Genomic DNA, 15,990 nt, shown 5'->3' on the forward strand with positions numbered 1-15,990 from the left:
GGTTCCAGTGAGACTTAGCTACTAAAATGGCACCTCTCTGAGCAGTGATGAGGCTCGGGATATCAACACCAGTGTCAGGATAAATATCTCTTCTAAAGATGATATTTCCCTTTTACAAAAGTGGGACAGTCTCATACTACCTCATCTTTATTGTGGCGCTTTTGTAGATCACTGAGAAGCTTATCTTATGTACCAATATAGCACTTCCTAAATGTCCATCTTTGGTGAAAGAAAATTAATAGTATGGTAAGACTCTACCCGTAATTATAGTTTTTTATCAGAATTTGATATTGAGACTTTCTGTTTCTATGAAACAATATTGTTTTAAATATTTTTCTTTTAAAAATAACTTTTTATCAATACAGAAAAACCTAAGGAATGACTAGCTAGTGAATATTCTGTTAAAAGGTAATTTTATAAAGAAAAATATTACATTGTCTTTTATAATGGTAAAAATTAGTATTTATATGAAAATCAAGATCTAAATAGCCTTTCGTATATTCAAACTGGTTGCTTGTGATATATTTTCTCTGGCTTTCTTATTTTTTCACCTTCAAGGTACTGATAGCTGTTAACATTTTCAAAATACTGCCATTTATATAGCCTTGAAGTAGGTGATCTAATAAATGAGAGCAGGAAGGAGATTCATTTACGCTGAAACGGTTTGTATTTTTTCCTTTGGTATTTGCTACAGAAAAGAAATCGGGAAAGTAGAAATGTAAGATTTGAGAAAGGAATTGTTTACCATGAAGGAAAAAGAAGAGTAATAATTTTTCAAAGCGTGAAGGGATTGGAATTTAGAAAGGTTTAACCCTTTCTCAGTGACTTGTGGACACATTTGGAAGAGCATTCGGTATTCAGAAACAATTCATTAAAAATGTAATTACTGAAATTGTGTGTAAGTAAATGAGTATAAGTTTTGAAAGGAACAATGTGGGGAGATACAAATATATCGGGTTGGGCAAAAAGTTCGTTCGGATTTTTCATATACGGAAAAATCCGAACGAACTTTTTGGCCAACCCAATAAATTTTGTAACTAAGTTGGACATGGTGAGCGTTTGAAAAGTGTAAATTGCAGAGTTGAGAAAGCATTCAGCATGGTGGAATGTGTGGCACTTATTGGTGAGAGAGGATGGGGCTAAAAGAAACAAGATAAAATATTAAAATTAAGACTTTAGGTATTACCTCAGGGGAAAGCCTTGACAGTGAAAAGGGACTACTTGATCACTAATAGCTAGTCTGGACCAGACACTTAAATGTGCTTTGGGAATCATCCTGCCCTAACCAGGAAATAAACTTTACTTTTCTATTTCTCTCTGAAGCTTTCAGGAATACTCCCAAGCCCCCCTCTCCTTTTTTAAGCTACAGCATCTTGATTCATACTATAATTCCTGAAACATGCTGAATGGATTTTTTAGGTTCCTTGAGCATTTTTGTATGAAGAATCATATCTGATCTTTCTATAACCATGCCATTCACTTAAATAATTCACAGAGGGAATGGTTTAATTTAAAGGAAGACCTAATAGGAAGAAGATTAAAGGAAGCTTTTAGTCAGTCTGTGGCTAGATTTATTGATTTGGTGATCAGACCTGTGTTCCTTCCTGAATGTCAGCTAATGGCAAACTGTGGTCAAAAAAATGGCTTTCAGTTAAAAGTTTTGACTTCTTATTGTAAATAATATAAAGAATGTCTAAGTAATTAGAAATCCTTTTTAGAAAAGTAGAGCAAATGTGGCAAATAGGGCTCATATCATTATACAAATTACATTTCTTTTTATAAGAAAAACACAAACCATTATCATTTATTCATGAGCCAAAGCCATTAGGAAGATAAATCAAGTTATCAGCTTCCTGTCTGTCTGAAGTTTGGATCATTTTATAGATCCATGTAATAGAGAGCTTCCTTCCTATGAAACAAAAGCCTTGAGACCTAACTCTTACAAATACACTCTTAGTTTTCATTAAAAGTCTTTTTTTGTCACTTTTAGCTATAATCAGAGTCAAATAGGTTATATATTGATTTTGGTAGAGCAAATTTCATAGGAAGTGGACTTAATTATATAACATTCCTGGAGATAACACAAGGGAAACTGTTTAAATGTAAAATATATTGTGTGTTAGGTAATTTAATGCCCAAATGAATAAAAGATTTTAAGTCAAGCAGATTATTGTTTCTACTTTGGAAGAAAATCTTTACAATCTTAGTTTTACATAATCAGTTTTACATCCATTTTTATTTCTAAAGAATGAACAGAAAGCACAAGAGGTTTTTCTTTTTTAATGGTCTACTAGAATGAGCAATACTACAAGAGTCTGTCTATACTATTCTTAACACATTAAGATACTGGAGACAAAATGGAGGTAACTTTTGGAAATGGTTTGGCTTCTAAATAGAAATGTAGACTAAATAGAATAGTAGACTAATGGATATAACCCAATGGAAAGGAATTTAAGGCACATGACTCCTGTTTCAAATAAAGCCAGTCTTTTTTATTTACTTTTTAATTTTGAATAGATTACTCAATCCTAAATCTTTCTTTACTTTCATTTCCTAGCACATAAAATATAGATAATAATACTTGTCTCTTGACTTCCTGAAGGTTAATTCTTCATTTAAGAGGTGACCCTTGGAGCATACTTAAAAATAATTTCTGTACAGCTGTTAAGTACTAATGTGATGATAGGTTTTCAGCGTATTCCCTTAGTGGACACTGCAGATTCACATTCACTTCTTTTAGCCTGTAATAGGCTTTCTTGACTTGATTTGACAATAAAGATAATGGTACAATTTGAATTTATGGTTTAGACTCTGCAATTAGATGAACAGTTGCAATTTCCTTCTACCCTTAATAAGGTTTGTGTGAAATTGATGTTTGCCTAAGTTATTTAAAAAGTTGATTACATTTGCAGGAAGTAAAGATAATCACTTTTGCCGTGGTTATAATCAAATCTAAGCTTTCAGACTTGAGTGTAAAACTCAAGGAGATTTACTTAAAGTATGCTGACTTTGCTGGAATTGGATAAATTCTGTATAAACCAAGTACGCACTCGATATATACTTGAATATACAGAGTTTAAGTAGTAACTGCACAAAGCTATTAGTACTCTTATCAGGCTTGTATCCACCCCTTACCCAAAAAGAAGTAGAGTGTTCCCATTTTTATTTCTAGTCCTGAAGTTGAATGTTTCTTCTTGGATGTGAGTTCAAATAAATTGATCTGAATAAATTTTCGTTTCTTATTAATTAAAACTTCATATATAAAATCCAAAAGCTTTGTAGTTTTAAAAACATTGTACTGTATGTTACCTGGCACATTCAACTTATATATGAGAAATTTTTAAATCTGTACTACACATTTTCCTTTCAGTTTTCTGTGTCATTTTGGGTCTTCCAGAAACATGTCAAGATGTGATTAAATGTGCAAGAGATTTACTGGAGGGGGATGGACACCTATGAAGAATAAATGAGAATGGGACTTCCCTGGCAGTCCAGTGGTTAAGACTCTGGGCTTCCACACACATAAACACACACACTAAAAGAATAAAGGGGAAGAGAGAGGAGAAGGTGGGGAAATCATACCAAACTGCATGTCTGACATCTGTGAAAGAAACTGAAGGAAGCATTGGGTAGGGTGGGCAATGTAGTTCTAAAAATGCTAGGCGAGGATGTAGTTCCCAACAGGCTACCTGTAGGAGCCCACATGGGACAGGAATGGCCTACCTCTAGAACTCCCGCCATGCTCGGTTATTGACTGGGAACATGGGAAGAGCTGGAGGTTGTTGGTCACTCTAATGCACGTGACCAGGAGTAGAATGAGACAATGTGGGCACAAATTTTTTTGACCATAAACTCAGTAATGAAAATTTTTTGTGCAACATTTAAAAATCAGAATTAATGCAAAAAAAAAAAAGCCCTATGATGAACAAAATATCAAAAACTTAAATATAGCACTATTTTGCTGACTTACTGTTGGCTTCAGGCTTCCTATGGCACTGCTTCCCATGCCACAAGGCACTGCTGATTCACTGCCTCCCATTAGGGCAGGGTAGGTAGTTCACACTAGTGGTATTATTTTCCATAGACCACTGCCCCTAACCAAAAACATGTCTTCCCCAGGCTTAGGTATTTGAAGTTTCTCTGTTGCTCATTTTTCAGAATGAGAATTATGTGTGCTGTGGAGTAAACCCAAACAAGTCGTTTAAGAAGTTTATATAAAATGTCCACCCACCGATCCACTAACAGCAAATGAAAACAAGTAAAATGTAAGAATATTGCATACTTTTAATTTTTACATTAAAATATATGTATGTATATTTTGTACACCACATAATTATGACATCTTCATTAGTAGCTAGCACGTTCCCTCACGGCTGGGGCCATGTGTCAATCCATCATCTTTTGGGCCTGACATAGAGTAGGTAGGTAAAGGTTTATTCAAAACTGAACTGTGGGAGAAGAAATACTGATCAGAAAAAAATCTGCAAAGACATCCGTTCCTTTAGTTAATATCGATTTGTCAAGCCATTTGCAAACGTCTTCCCCTTCCTGTATTGCTTTTAGCTCTCTCCAATTTTGGCCAACGGATCCGTGTCCCGGGGTTAGGCCGCATTCACACCTAGCCAGCTTCGAGGCCTGGCTCTAAAGACCGCAAGCGTAGGGAATCCAGAACCTGCCTTCAACCTTCTCTTCAGGAGACAAGTTAAAAATTTCCGCCAGGCTGCCCAGAACGCCACCGGCCACTGGCGTTTCCTCCAGACTGCTCAGAACTCCGGAACATCGGGGCTCTTTCCTCCCGCCCACCGAGAGAAAACAACCGCTCGGGAGCGAGCGCAAGGAACAGCCGCGCCGCCGGGGCCGGGCGGGCCGCAGTGCCACCCTGGCCCTGTAGGGGGCGCGCGCGGCCGGGCCCGGCTGACCAGAGGAGAGGCGGAGCGCGGGCGGGGGCAGCGCGCTCGAAGCTCGGCGCTTCCTGTTCCGGCGCCAGGAGGAGCCGCGCGCTGCTGGTGCTGCTGCCGCCCCCGTCTCCGTCTCCGCTGCCGTCGGTCGGGCTGCGCTCAGTTCTTCGGCGCTCAGTTCCCTCGGACCCATCGCCGCTTCTAGACCTTGCTGCGGGTTCGGATCTTGCCGGGTGAGGCTGCCTCGGCGCTGGCGGGGTCGTGGAGGGGAGCAAAGGAGCACGCCCAAGCGGGGCGCGGGCGCAGTAACGGAGATGCCTGAGTCGCCTTTTTGGGGGCCGGGGGCTAAGGGTTTCTCCCCGTCGTCTTCCTCCCAGCTGCGGGATGTCGGCTTTCTCGCCCCCCAAGGAGAAGGCGTCGGAGGCGGGTGACGTCGCGCCCGATGGGTTTCTCCGCGCGTGACGTCAGGCCTGGCTGGGGGCGGGGCGGGGAGCGGCCTGGCCCCTCCCCCACCCCTTCCCGGGCGGGCGCGACCCGCTCGGAGGCCGGTTCGCTCCGGTTGATCCCGGACTCCTTTTGTTCGTTTGGCCCTTTAGGGCTGCCGGCCTCCCGCCCCTTGGCCCTGACCCCCTCCCCCACTCAGTAATTTCCAATGAAAGGGAGAGGGAGGCCTAAACACATTCTTGGTGGAGTCTGTGACGCTAGTTTAAGATTTTTCGCATTGTGACATTTTGGTCATTTTCTAGAGGAGTTGCTAGCAGATACCTTAGATGAATACCCAAGACAGAAACGATGAGAAGTGTTGTTATGTAATACTCCCTTTTTGTAGGATTTAGGAGCGCTTGGTGGCTTTGGACCGTTTTCTTCTGAAAACCAAGAGTAGTGCTTTTAATAAATGAGGATTCTAATGTTGAAGCATCGAACCGTACTCACCTGACTGAAAAAAAAAATTTATAGCATTGCTTCTAAAGAAATACACACTCGTACACGTGGTGGTTGTATGGGCCTCATTTCCCGGGGAGGTAGCCTTCAGAAATCTTTCAGAAGCTCTTTGTTCAGGAGTGTTCTTTGGGCAGGGAGAACAGACATTTTTCTTGCTACTGGTGTCTTGAACCTCCTATTCAAAACTAGTTTGTCTCAGAAACTTGAGCTGTGTGTACTAGAATGTCCTTTTCCTATCTCCAGGAGGAACGGAGACCCAGAGACAACCCCTTAACCGAAATCCTTGGGACCAGTGTGTTTTGGAATTCAGAAGTCTTTGGATTTTATCTTTAGATTTTAGAAAGACAATAAGGTGCAAAGATGAGAGATCACACCAGCAGAGTCGGGGCAGCATCCTCTAATCCAACAGTAATATTTGTGCAGCGAATAGGGGAGAATTAATGGAAACTGTAAAATAGCCTCAGGTCAGGTTTTGCCACCAAGTAAGTTTTATGCCAAACCTGGGAGCATTTCTTTCATTTTTAGAGGTTTCTGAACTGAGAACTGTAGATAAAGGTTTGTGGACCTATCGTAGCAATTTGAAAAAGCTAACATTTGTTGAGTTTTCGCTATGTGCCAGACAGTGACCAAGAGAGTTGTTTATTATGTAAGTCTCACAGCAAATCTATGAAGTGGATGCTACTCCTGTCTGCTTTCACCTCTGGGGTTTGCACAGCTCAGCTTGTGCAGAGCCAGCCAGTGAAGTGCAGTGTTTCGTAGTCTGTCATACTATTGGCGTTCACTCTTTTTAACCATAAGCAATATGCCCATACACAGAGGAAGACAAGATAATGTGTCTGTTTTCCGGGCACTTTTATTATAGGCACTTGATTTACCAGTCCCATTTAGTCTCTCCTGTTACTTACTGGCCCGTTCTTTATAGTTGAAGTAACAGGTTCATTCAGGTGAGCTGACTCAGAGACATTCAAACCTTGGTCTAGAGACTCTCTGCTAAGGCTTTCATATTCCTCCATTTTCTACATTCTAACCAATCTGAACTGCTTACACCAGGGGTCCCCAACCGCCAGGCCACGGACCCGTACGGACCCGCGCGTCTGTGGCCAGTTAGGAACCGGGCCGCACAGCAGGAGATGAGCTGCGGTGAGCGAGCAAAGCTTCATCTGCCGCTCCCCATCGCTCGCATTACTGCCTGAGCCATCCCCTCTGCCCACCCCCGCTTCCGTGGAAAATTTGTTTTCCGTGGAAAATTTGTTTTTCGTGAAACCGGCCCCTTTTGTTGAAAAGGTTGGGCACCGCTGGCTTACACTTCCCACAGATCTCTTGTCCCCCTCTCAGTTTTTGCACAAACTGCTCCTTTCCCTAGGGCCTATCGCAGCTCTTCACCTCATTGTTCTCCCAGACTGCAAAGGCATCACTCCTCGGGACTCCTTGTCTGATACTCCTTTCCCTGATTCCTTTAGGAGCTTTTCGAGGTGCTCCCATAGAGCCTTGCGCTTACCCCAGGTAACGTACTGTTTAAATGGTAGTTCTCCGCCATACTGTGAACGCCTTAAGCGTTTATTCCACGCAATACTATTCATTTCCCCAAGGCCCAACGCAGTACCTGGCACTTATGTTCCAATCAGTATCTGAATGTAGAAAATACAACTGACATGAGGTTGTGGGGGAAAAAATTGTTTTAATTACATGTTTTTAAGTAATTTAAAATGTTCAAAAACTTGCAGATCCCCAATTTCTTGAGTTGCCCAAATGTAAATTAGAGTGTATCTGATAAACGCCAATATTAAAATTTATCCTATATGTTCATTCAAAATTTATATTTTCAGTACACTATATTACCACTACTGTATCCTCTCTACATACTAAACAAAACCATGCAAAAATCCTGATTTCCGTTAGTGACTCTTAATAAATATGTTATTTGTTTATAACTGTAGATAATTAAATATTTTACTTATCTGTGAAGTAGTTGGGAATTATAACTGTTTTGCTGATGGGAAGATGGTCTCTGGTTAAAAAGTTTGCCTTCATCAAAAGATTCAGATAAAAGGATTGGTGTCCATGTTTCATAACTGTGTAGTCCCATACTGTTTATGACTCCACTACAATTTGATGGCCTATTGAAATATTCCTTTTCCAATAGTCACTAGTAATTTATGGAGTTCAACTTTTTTTAAACCTCCCCATGATGGAATTACCATTTTTACTCTAAAGGCCATAAGCTTACAGAAATGTTTTACTTTTGTAGTGCATGTTGAAAGAAATTTTGTACTCTTGTTTTAAAATTGCTCCTCAGAAAATACAATGGGCTTCCCTGGTGGCGCAGTGGTTTAGAATCCACCTGCCAATGCAGGGGAAATGGGTTCAAGCCCTGGTCTGGGAAGATCCCACATGCCGCGGAGCAACTAAACCCGTGCGCCACAACTACTGAGCCTGTGCTCTAGAGCTCGCGAGCCACAACTACTGAGCCCTCGTGCCACAACTACTAAAGCCCACGTGCCTAGAGCCCATGGTCCGCAGAAAGAGAAGCCACCGCAGTGAGAAGCCTGTGCACCCCAATGAAGAGTAGCCACTGCTTGCTACAACTAGAGAAAGCCCACACGCAGCAACGAAGACCCAACACAGCCAAAAATTTAAAATAATAAAAATACAGTGATTATTCTTCACATAATGTGTACTGCCATAAAGTATTAACAGAAAGTTTTGGAAGTGATAGCTTTAGATTATTCTGGAAAGAAAAATTAAAATCTTCCTTGATTTTACACGTTTTTTTTCCCTAGTTCAAGGTTGCATTGGCCTCATCTTAATTAGCATAATCCATATGTTTGAGAATCGTTTTTTAGAAAATCTAGGGTTTGGAGAATCCCCTGGCGGTCCATTGGTTAGGACGTGGCACTTTCATTGCTGGGGCCCCAGGTTCAATCTCTGGTGGGGGAGCTAAGATTCCACAAGCCACGCAGCATGGCCAAAAAAAAAGAAATAAAAAAAGAAAACCTAGGGGGTTTTGTGTTTTTTTTTTTTTTTTTTACATTCTGCAACTCTTCTCATATTGGAATAGTGATGTCCAACTCTATTTTTTAACCTTTTTATGATGAAAGTATTCTCCAAATAATAAATTGGAATGTTTCCAATTAATATGAACACTGTTTATTCTAGGCATGGAGAGCAGGTCACTTTACTATGCAGTTCTGTAGAACAGGAAGTGACTTATTTCTAATCCCTTTGGTCAGGGCTTTATTATTTCCTCTATCTTCCAGGATTTGATTTTGAATTTAAACTTTTGAAAGCCAGAGTTGTGAATCAGTTTGATATTATTAACTAATGGAATACGATACTTTAATATAATGCTATGATTAATTAACCATAGTTTTTCAAAAACTTAAGAGGGAGATGAGTAATTCTGAAAACCCAAACTGTAAGACCACATGAAATTCACTGAGTTGCTTAGTTGGTTAGGTTTTCTGCTCCAGAATTAGTGTGAACTTTGATACAGAACTATTTTCTGTTTCAAAAAGGCTCACCCTGTTTGAAAAGAATGTTAGTCTTAGGTAGACTTTAAACTTGTGCATGGATAAACTTTAGTCCTAAGAATTTACTATTGTGTGATGTGACATTTTAGTATAAAACAAACCTTAACATGGGAATGACTAGGTAATTGTATTTGCTATACATTCATGATGTGTTTTTTTAATATTATGAATTAAGAGCAGGGTTATAGCAGTTGCAGCAGTAGGCTTCCTGTTCATTTTCTTTATCATTCCTCATGATAACCAAATCATAAATAATAAAATTGTAAATGCAAGGATGGCTCAATATTAAGCAATATATATGTAACTATATTGTGTATTGATGGGACAAAGGAGAACTGCAAGATCAACTCATTAGATGCCAAAAAAAATCATCTGAAGAAATTCAGCGTTGGATTTTTTATTTTTAACTAGCAAAATAGGAATAAATAAGTCTAGCAAAATAGGCATAGATAGAAACTTCCTTACTGTAATTTTTTTTAAATCTCAAAACTAAAAATGAGTCATATATAAACATTAGAAGCATTGCCAGGAGAATTGAGAAGAAGACTACTGTGCTCACACTATCTTATTTAATAATTTCATTGTTGTTTAAGCCCTAGCTTAGGCAAAAGAGAAAAGAGGTGTAAATACTGCAAAGAGAAGGTAAAATTATTTTTTGCTAATGGCATAATTCCTTATCTGCAGATTCCAGAGAGTCAATTGAGAGACTTTCAGGATAAAATAATTCAATAATGTCACTGCTTACAAAAGTAACACACTAAAATTTGAAAGGCTTTCCCATATATGAACAACCAATTAGAAAATATAATGGAAGAACCAATTTACAACGACAAGAAAACGTTTACCATTTAGAAATCTAACTCAAAAAATGTGTAGGAGTCTTAATTTTTAAAAACTAAGTGGGGACTTCCGTGGTGGCGCAGTGGTTGGGAATCCGCCTGCCAATGCAGGGGACACGGGTTCGAGCCCTGGTCCGGTGAAATCCCACATGCCACAGAGCAACTAAGCCCAAGCGCCACAACTACTGAAGCCCGCGCGCCTAGAGCCTGTGCTCCACAACAAGAGAAGCCACTACAATGAGAAGCCAGTGCACCGCAACGAAGAGTAGCCCCCGCTTGCCGCAACTAGAGAAAAGCCCGCGCACAGCAACGAAGACCCAATGCAGCCAAAAATACATAAATAAATAAATAAATAAATAAATTTATTTTAAAAAAGCATCTGCCTGCCAATGCAGGGGACACAGGTTCGAGCCCTGGTCTGGGAAAATCCCACATGCTGCAGAGCAACCAAGCCCGTGCATCACAACTACTGAGCCTGCGTGCCTAGAGCCTGTGCTCTACAACAAGAGAAGCCCACACACCGCCAAGAAGAGTAGCCCCTCGTCACCACAGCTAGGGAAAGCCCATGCACAGCAACAAAGACCCAACACAGCCAAAAATAAATAAATAAAATAAATTTACTTATTAAAAAAAAAAAATATATATATATATATATATATATATATTTTTTTTTTTTTTAATAAGTAAATTTATTTTATTTATTTATTTTTGGCTGTGTTGGGTCTTTGTTGCTGTGCATGGGCTTTCCCTAGCTGTGGTGACGAGGGGCTACTCCTTGTCACTAGCTCTGACCTTAAACAGGGTAACTTGCTAAGCTTCCTTTTCTCCAGCTGTACACTGGGAGTGGTAATAGAATCTGCATCTATTAAACGAGATTATACACCTAAAGCACTTAGCATGGTGCCTGTTCCATGGTATATTTACATATATGTGTGTATGTATATATATACAGTGTTTGTTGTCAATAGCAACTGTATAATGTGTTAAAGGTAGCTTGTCAAATGGGTTCAAGCCCTGGTCCGGGAAGATCCCACATGCTGTGGAGCAACTAAGCCTGTGCGCCACAACTACTGAGCCTGCGCTCTGGAGCCTGTGCTACGCAACAAGGGAAGCTCCCCCTTGCCACAACTAGAGAAAAGCCCGTGCGCGGCAACGAAGACCCGACGCAGCCAAAAATAAAAATAAATAAATAAATAAGGTAGCTTGTCAAGTCTGTTGAAATAAGATAGATTATTCAGTAATTGTTGTTTGAAAGAACCGAAAGATTTTAAACAAGTTAAACCATAGAAGTACTATTAGAAAGCATAGGTGAATTTTTTTTGTCTTATATGACAGACATCTAATTTCCTTAATGTCTTACAAAACATTTTAAAAAAAAAGATGTATTACTAAGTAGTAAAATGATCAAAGTCAGGGGCTTCCCTGGTGGCGCAGTGGTTGAGAGTCCGGCTGCCGATGCAGGGGACACGGGTTCGTGCCCCGGTCCGGGAAGATCCCACATGCCGCGGAGCGGCTGAGCCCGTGAGCCATGGCCGCTGAGCCTGCGCGTCCGGAGGCTGTGCTCCGCAACGGGAGAGGCCGCAACAGTGAGAGGCCCGCGTACCAAAAAAAAAAAAAAAAAATGATCAAAGTCAAAATAGAGTTCATACTGTGTTATTCTATTTACATGAAATCAAGGAACAAGTGAAAACTAAGAAAGTGATTGCTGAGTGGTAAAGGGGAATTGATTGGAATGTGGCACGAGTAAACCTATGGTGTGAAGGAAATGTTCTGTCTTGGATGGTTACAGGGGCATATGCAACTGTCAGAGTTTGTTTACCTGAACACTGATCCGTGCATTTTACTGAAAGTTAATTATACTTCAATTATAAAAATTGATAAAAGTGGTCCAAGGGCATGAGCATATTCACAGAAAAAGAAGTCTAAATGTGGTATTAAATTTAAATGATGCTCTACTTTCCACTTAATTAAAGAAATGTAAGTTTAAACAAGATGCCAATTTTTAACCTGTTATAATGGAAAATGATTTATAAATTTAATAACATCCAGTGGTGAAGAGGAGTTTTAAAAAGGTAGAGTGTAAATTGGCATGGGATGGATCTTAGATGACTTTACCTGTTGACTCTGTATTTCACTTCTGTACTTTTTCCTGGTGATAGACTCGAAAAGATAGGTGTTTAAAGATGTTCACTGTGTCATTGTTTAAAACAATTCAAACTGTGAACAACCTAAACTGCCACCAGCTTGAGACTGTAAACTAAATTATGGATCAATTTTATATGATGTGCAGCCAGTAAAAAGGGATGAAGTTTACAGAGGTGTATGAACTATTATGGAAATTTTTCCTATATAAAGAAAATCATTATATAAATGATTAAGATTCCATTTAAGTAAAAATAGTGTATGCATAGTTCTTTAAAGAATATATAAGAAATTAAACACTGGTTTTGAAATATTCCTTCTTTCTTTTTTTTTGTTTTGTTTTTTTTTTTTTGGTTTTGTTTTTAGGAAAATGTCTGATGAATTTTCGGTAAGTTGATGCATTTACTCTTCGTAAGTTTTTTGGCTCTTAGAAAAATGACATGGTCCTAACTGTGGGCCCTAAGTCTTCTAATGTAAAAGAGATGCATTTTGTGATTCTTGGTTTTTGTTTTTGTTTTTTTAGCATGTGATTTTGATAGATGATTTGCCTTAATTTACTTAGCTGTGTTTGAAAATGCATTCTGTCGTATTTATTTCTTTATGAATCCTTAAGTAAAAAAATTTTTTAAGGGTTACTTCTGTTCTCTTTTAACCTGATAGTGTTAATAATAGCCAACATTTATTGAGAATTACATACCAGGCACTGTGTTAAGTGCATTAAATGAGTTATCTCATTCAGGCCTCAGGTTAACCCTAAACTCTTGTTTTGAAAATGAGGAAACTGAAGCTCAGAGAGGGTATGTAACGTGCTTGAGGTAAAGCCAGGATCGAGATCACACTATGTTAAATCAGTTGTATTTAGAAAACTTGAGCTTCTCTGAAGAATTTGCATTGTAAAGCTGCTATTCGAGGTAACTCCTAAATTTTGTATTAAATGAGTTGTTTTTTAAAAAACTGAACAGCTTGGCTTTTGAAGAATCCCTGACCCTATAGCTTACTATCCTTTATGGGTTTGTAATTATGTTTGGCATTGCTTGTCCCTGAATAAGGTCAATAAGACACGCCTGTTTTGTATTCCAGTTGGCAGATGCGCTACCTGAACACTCCCCTGCCAAAACTTCTGCTGTGAGCAATACAAAACCCGGCCAACCTCCTCAAGGCTGGCCAGGTTCCAACCCTTGGAATAACCCAAGTGCTCCACCTTCTGTGCCATCTGGACTCCCACCAAGTGCAACACCCTCCACTGTGCCTTTTGGACCAGCACCAACAGGAATGTATCCCTCTGTGCCTCCCACCGGACCACCTCCAGGACCCCCTGCACCCTTTCCTCCTTCTGGACCATCATGCCCCCCACCTGGTGGTCCTTATCCAGCCCCAACTGTGCCAGGCCCTGGCCCCACAGGGCCATATCCGACACCAAATATGCCCTTTCCAGAGCTTCCGAGACCCTATGGTGCGCCCACAGATCCAGCTGCAGCTGGTCCTTTAGGTCCATGGGGATCCATGTCTTCTGGACCTTGGGCACCAGGAATGGGAGGGCAGTATCCTACCCCTAATATGCCATATCCATCTCCAGGGCCATATCCCGCCCCTCCTCCTCCCCAAGCACCAGGGGCTGCACCACCTGTTCCATGGGGCACTGTTCCACCAGGAGCCTGGGGACCACCAGCGCCATATCCTGCCCCTGCAGGATCATATCCCACACCAGGACTCTATCCCAGTCCCAACAACCCTTTTCAAGTGCCTTCAGGACCTTCCGGTGCTCCACCGATGCCCGGTGGCCCCCATGTGAGTGTTTAATTTGTTATTTAACATGCAGTAATAGTCCCATAAGCACAACTGAAAGATTGTCTCCAGTTTCGGATGGAAGATTAGAAAGCTTTTAAACCTTTTTTAAAAAGGTGTGTGTATATTAAAAAAGAGTAACTTTCAAACTTCAGGTAAACTTAGGTAAAGCATTTAAAAGGATGAAAACAATATTCCTGGTACTAAAAATAGAAAAATTCCCCAAATATCCCCAAAGACTTTGTAATGTAGTAAGCAGTGTCCTCAACAGCATCCTTGAGGTAAACTCAAAGATGTGTTTCATTGGATTTTTTTTTTTTAACATTTCTCAGTACTGTTTTATAGCATCACACCAAAGCACAAGTTCACTAAAAGTAATCTCTGCCAGTCTGGCTAGATACAGAGGTAGATTTTTAGAGAATCCAGGGCAGTGAATGTGTAACGTTGCCCATCTTTCATGCAACTGTCCATAGTGTTTCTCAGCCAAGGTTTTGTTAGATCCTTAACAGTACTGATCTCAAGATTATACCAATCTCTACATTGCCAATTATATGTAACGCTGTGTGCTTTACTGTCAGCCAAGCTGGAGTGGGGTTGACATCTTAGTTGAGGACCCTTTCTTGGGCGTATGACCAAATAGAAAAGCACCCTGTTTCCCTATGAACTGAGCCAACTCAGATGCTCCATAGGGGCGAAAAAAATCTATTCTTAACAAAGTACTAATCAGATCTCCAACCAGATTAATCAAACATCCACCTCAGTTGTAAAGGAGAAATACCTTACTATAAGTGCCCCTAAAACTTCTCATTAGTGTAACTTTTTGCTCTATATATATTGTCTTAAAAAATTATTTTTGTAAATTGTATGCCAGAATAAGTGAGATGATTAGCTGTTTGGCTTTATTAAGCAATAAATTTATTTTAAGCCACAGCAAGGAGTTAATCAACTCCATTTACAAAATCTAGAAGTTTACTTTTTCTTTTTTCTATTGCAGTCTTACCATTAAGTTAACAATGGATGAAGAGATGACGCTTTGCTTTTTGAAGTACATATATATATATGCACTTGAATGCATATATAAAAATTGCTGTTTCATTATTCTTAGAGGGCATTCATGAAAGAACAACTCTTGCACCTCTCAGAAGATATCTGCCTCTTGTGCTTGGATGTATAGTACATCTGATGGAAACAATCAGATAAAAATGTAAAAGTAAATCGTTCAAATGTGATTTTTATTCGGTTTTTATGGAAAGTTAAAGTAATTAAGTATATTGAATAGCTCTTTGATACAATTTGTTTAAAACAAATTTTTGATTTGTTTAAATTATGAAACTAAATACTTACATTATCACTTTTTCCCCTAAATAAACACACTTTGAAAACAATCACATTGTCATAATTTAAACAAATGATGCCTCTCAACATCTTGAGCTGCTCTATCTATAGGATAAATAAACCTGGTCCTTCTGAGGTTATCTTTTGGATATACATTTTAAAACTGTTGGTAATTATTGTCAGATGTTGAGTTCATTTTTATCCTTGAGCTTTTAGTAAAAACTTTACTTCATTTTGAGTTCCACCTGATTTATTTTTAGCCATATGGGTCATACAGTTCTAAAATCTGCCCTTTATGGAAACTGTTTTCTTTTTAATGCAGGCCAACATGTATATGTAAATTATATTCTTAGAGAATTGGTGGTCTCTTTGTACTTGTAGAATAGATTATGATGTGTCCATATTACTTTGGAAAGAGCTCAAGGACGGAAATATTTCTCTCCTTTGTCTTGAACCTCAAACTAGAAGAGACCCTAGGAACTGCTTCATAGTAACAAGTAATTTGCATTCCCACAAAAC

At 39.5% G+C, this 15,990-nt stretch overlaps 1 protein-coding gene across 1 annotated transcript; it reads left to right on the plus strand.

Moving 5' to 3' along the window:
* Window positions 1–4,973: 4,973 nt before the first annotated feature.
* Window positions 4,974–15,521, plus strand: MAPK1IP1L (mitogen-activated protein kinase 1 interacting protein 1 like). Its single transcript, XM_007445981.1, has 4 exons — window positions 4,974–5,131; window positions 12,718–12,739; window positions 13,432–14,139; window positions 15,131–15,521. The coding sequence occupies exons 2-4, from the start codon at window positions 12,722–12,724 to the stop codon at window positions 15,140–15,142; spliced, it is 738 nt and encodes a 245-aa protein (XP_007446043.1). The 5' UTR covers window positions 4,974–5,131; window positions 12,718–12,721; the 3' UTR covers window positions 15,143–15,521.
* The last annotated feature ends 469 nt before the right edge of the window (window positions 15,522–15,990 follow it).

This window comes from Lipotes vexillifer, unplaced genomic scaffold, assembly GCF_000442215.2.
Source record: "Lipotes vexillifer unplaced genomic scaffold, Lipotes_vexillifer_v1.1 scaffold43, whole genome shotgun sequence".
NCBI lineage: Eukaryota > Metazoa > Chordata > Mammalia > Artiodactyla > Lipotidae > Lipotes > Lipotes vexillifer.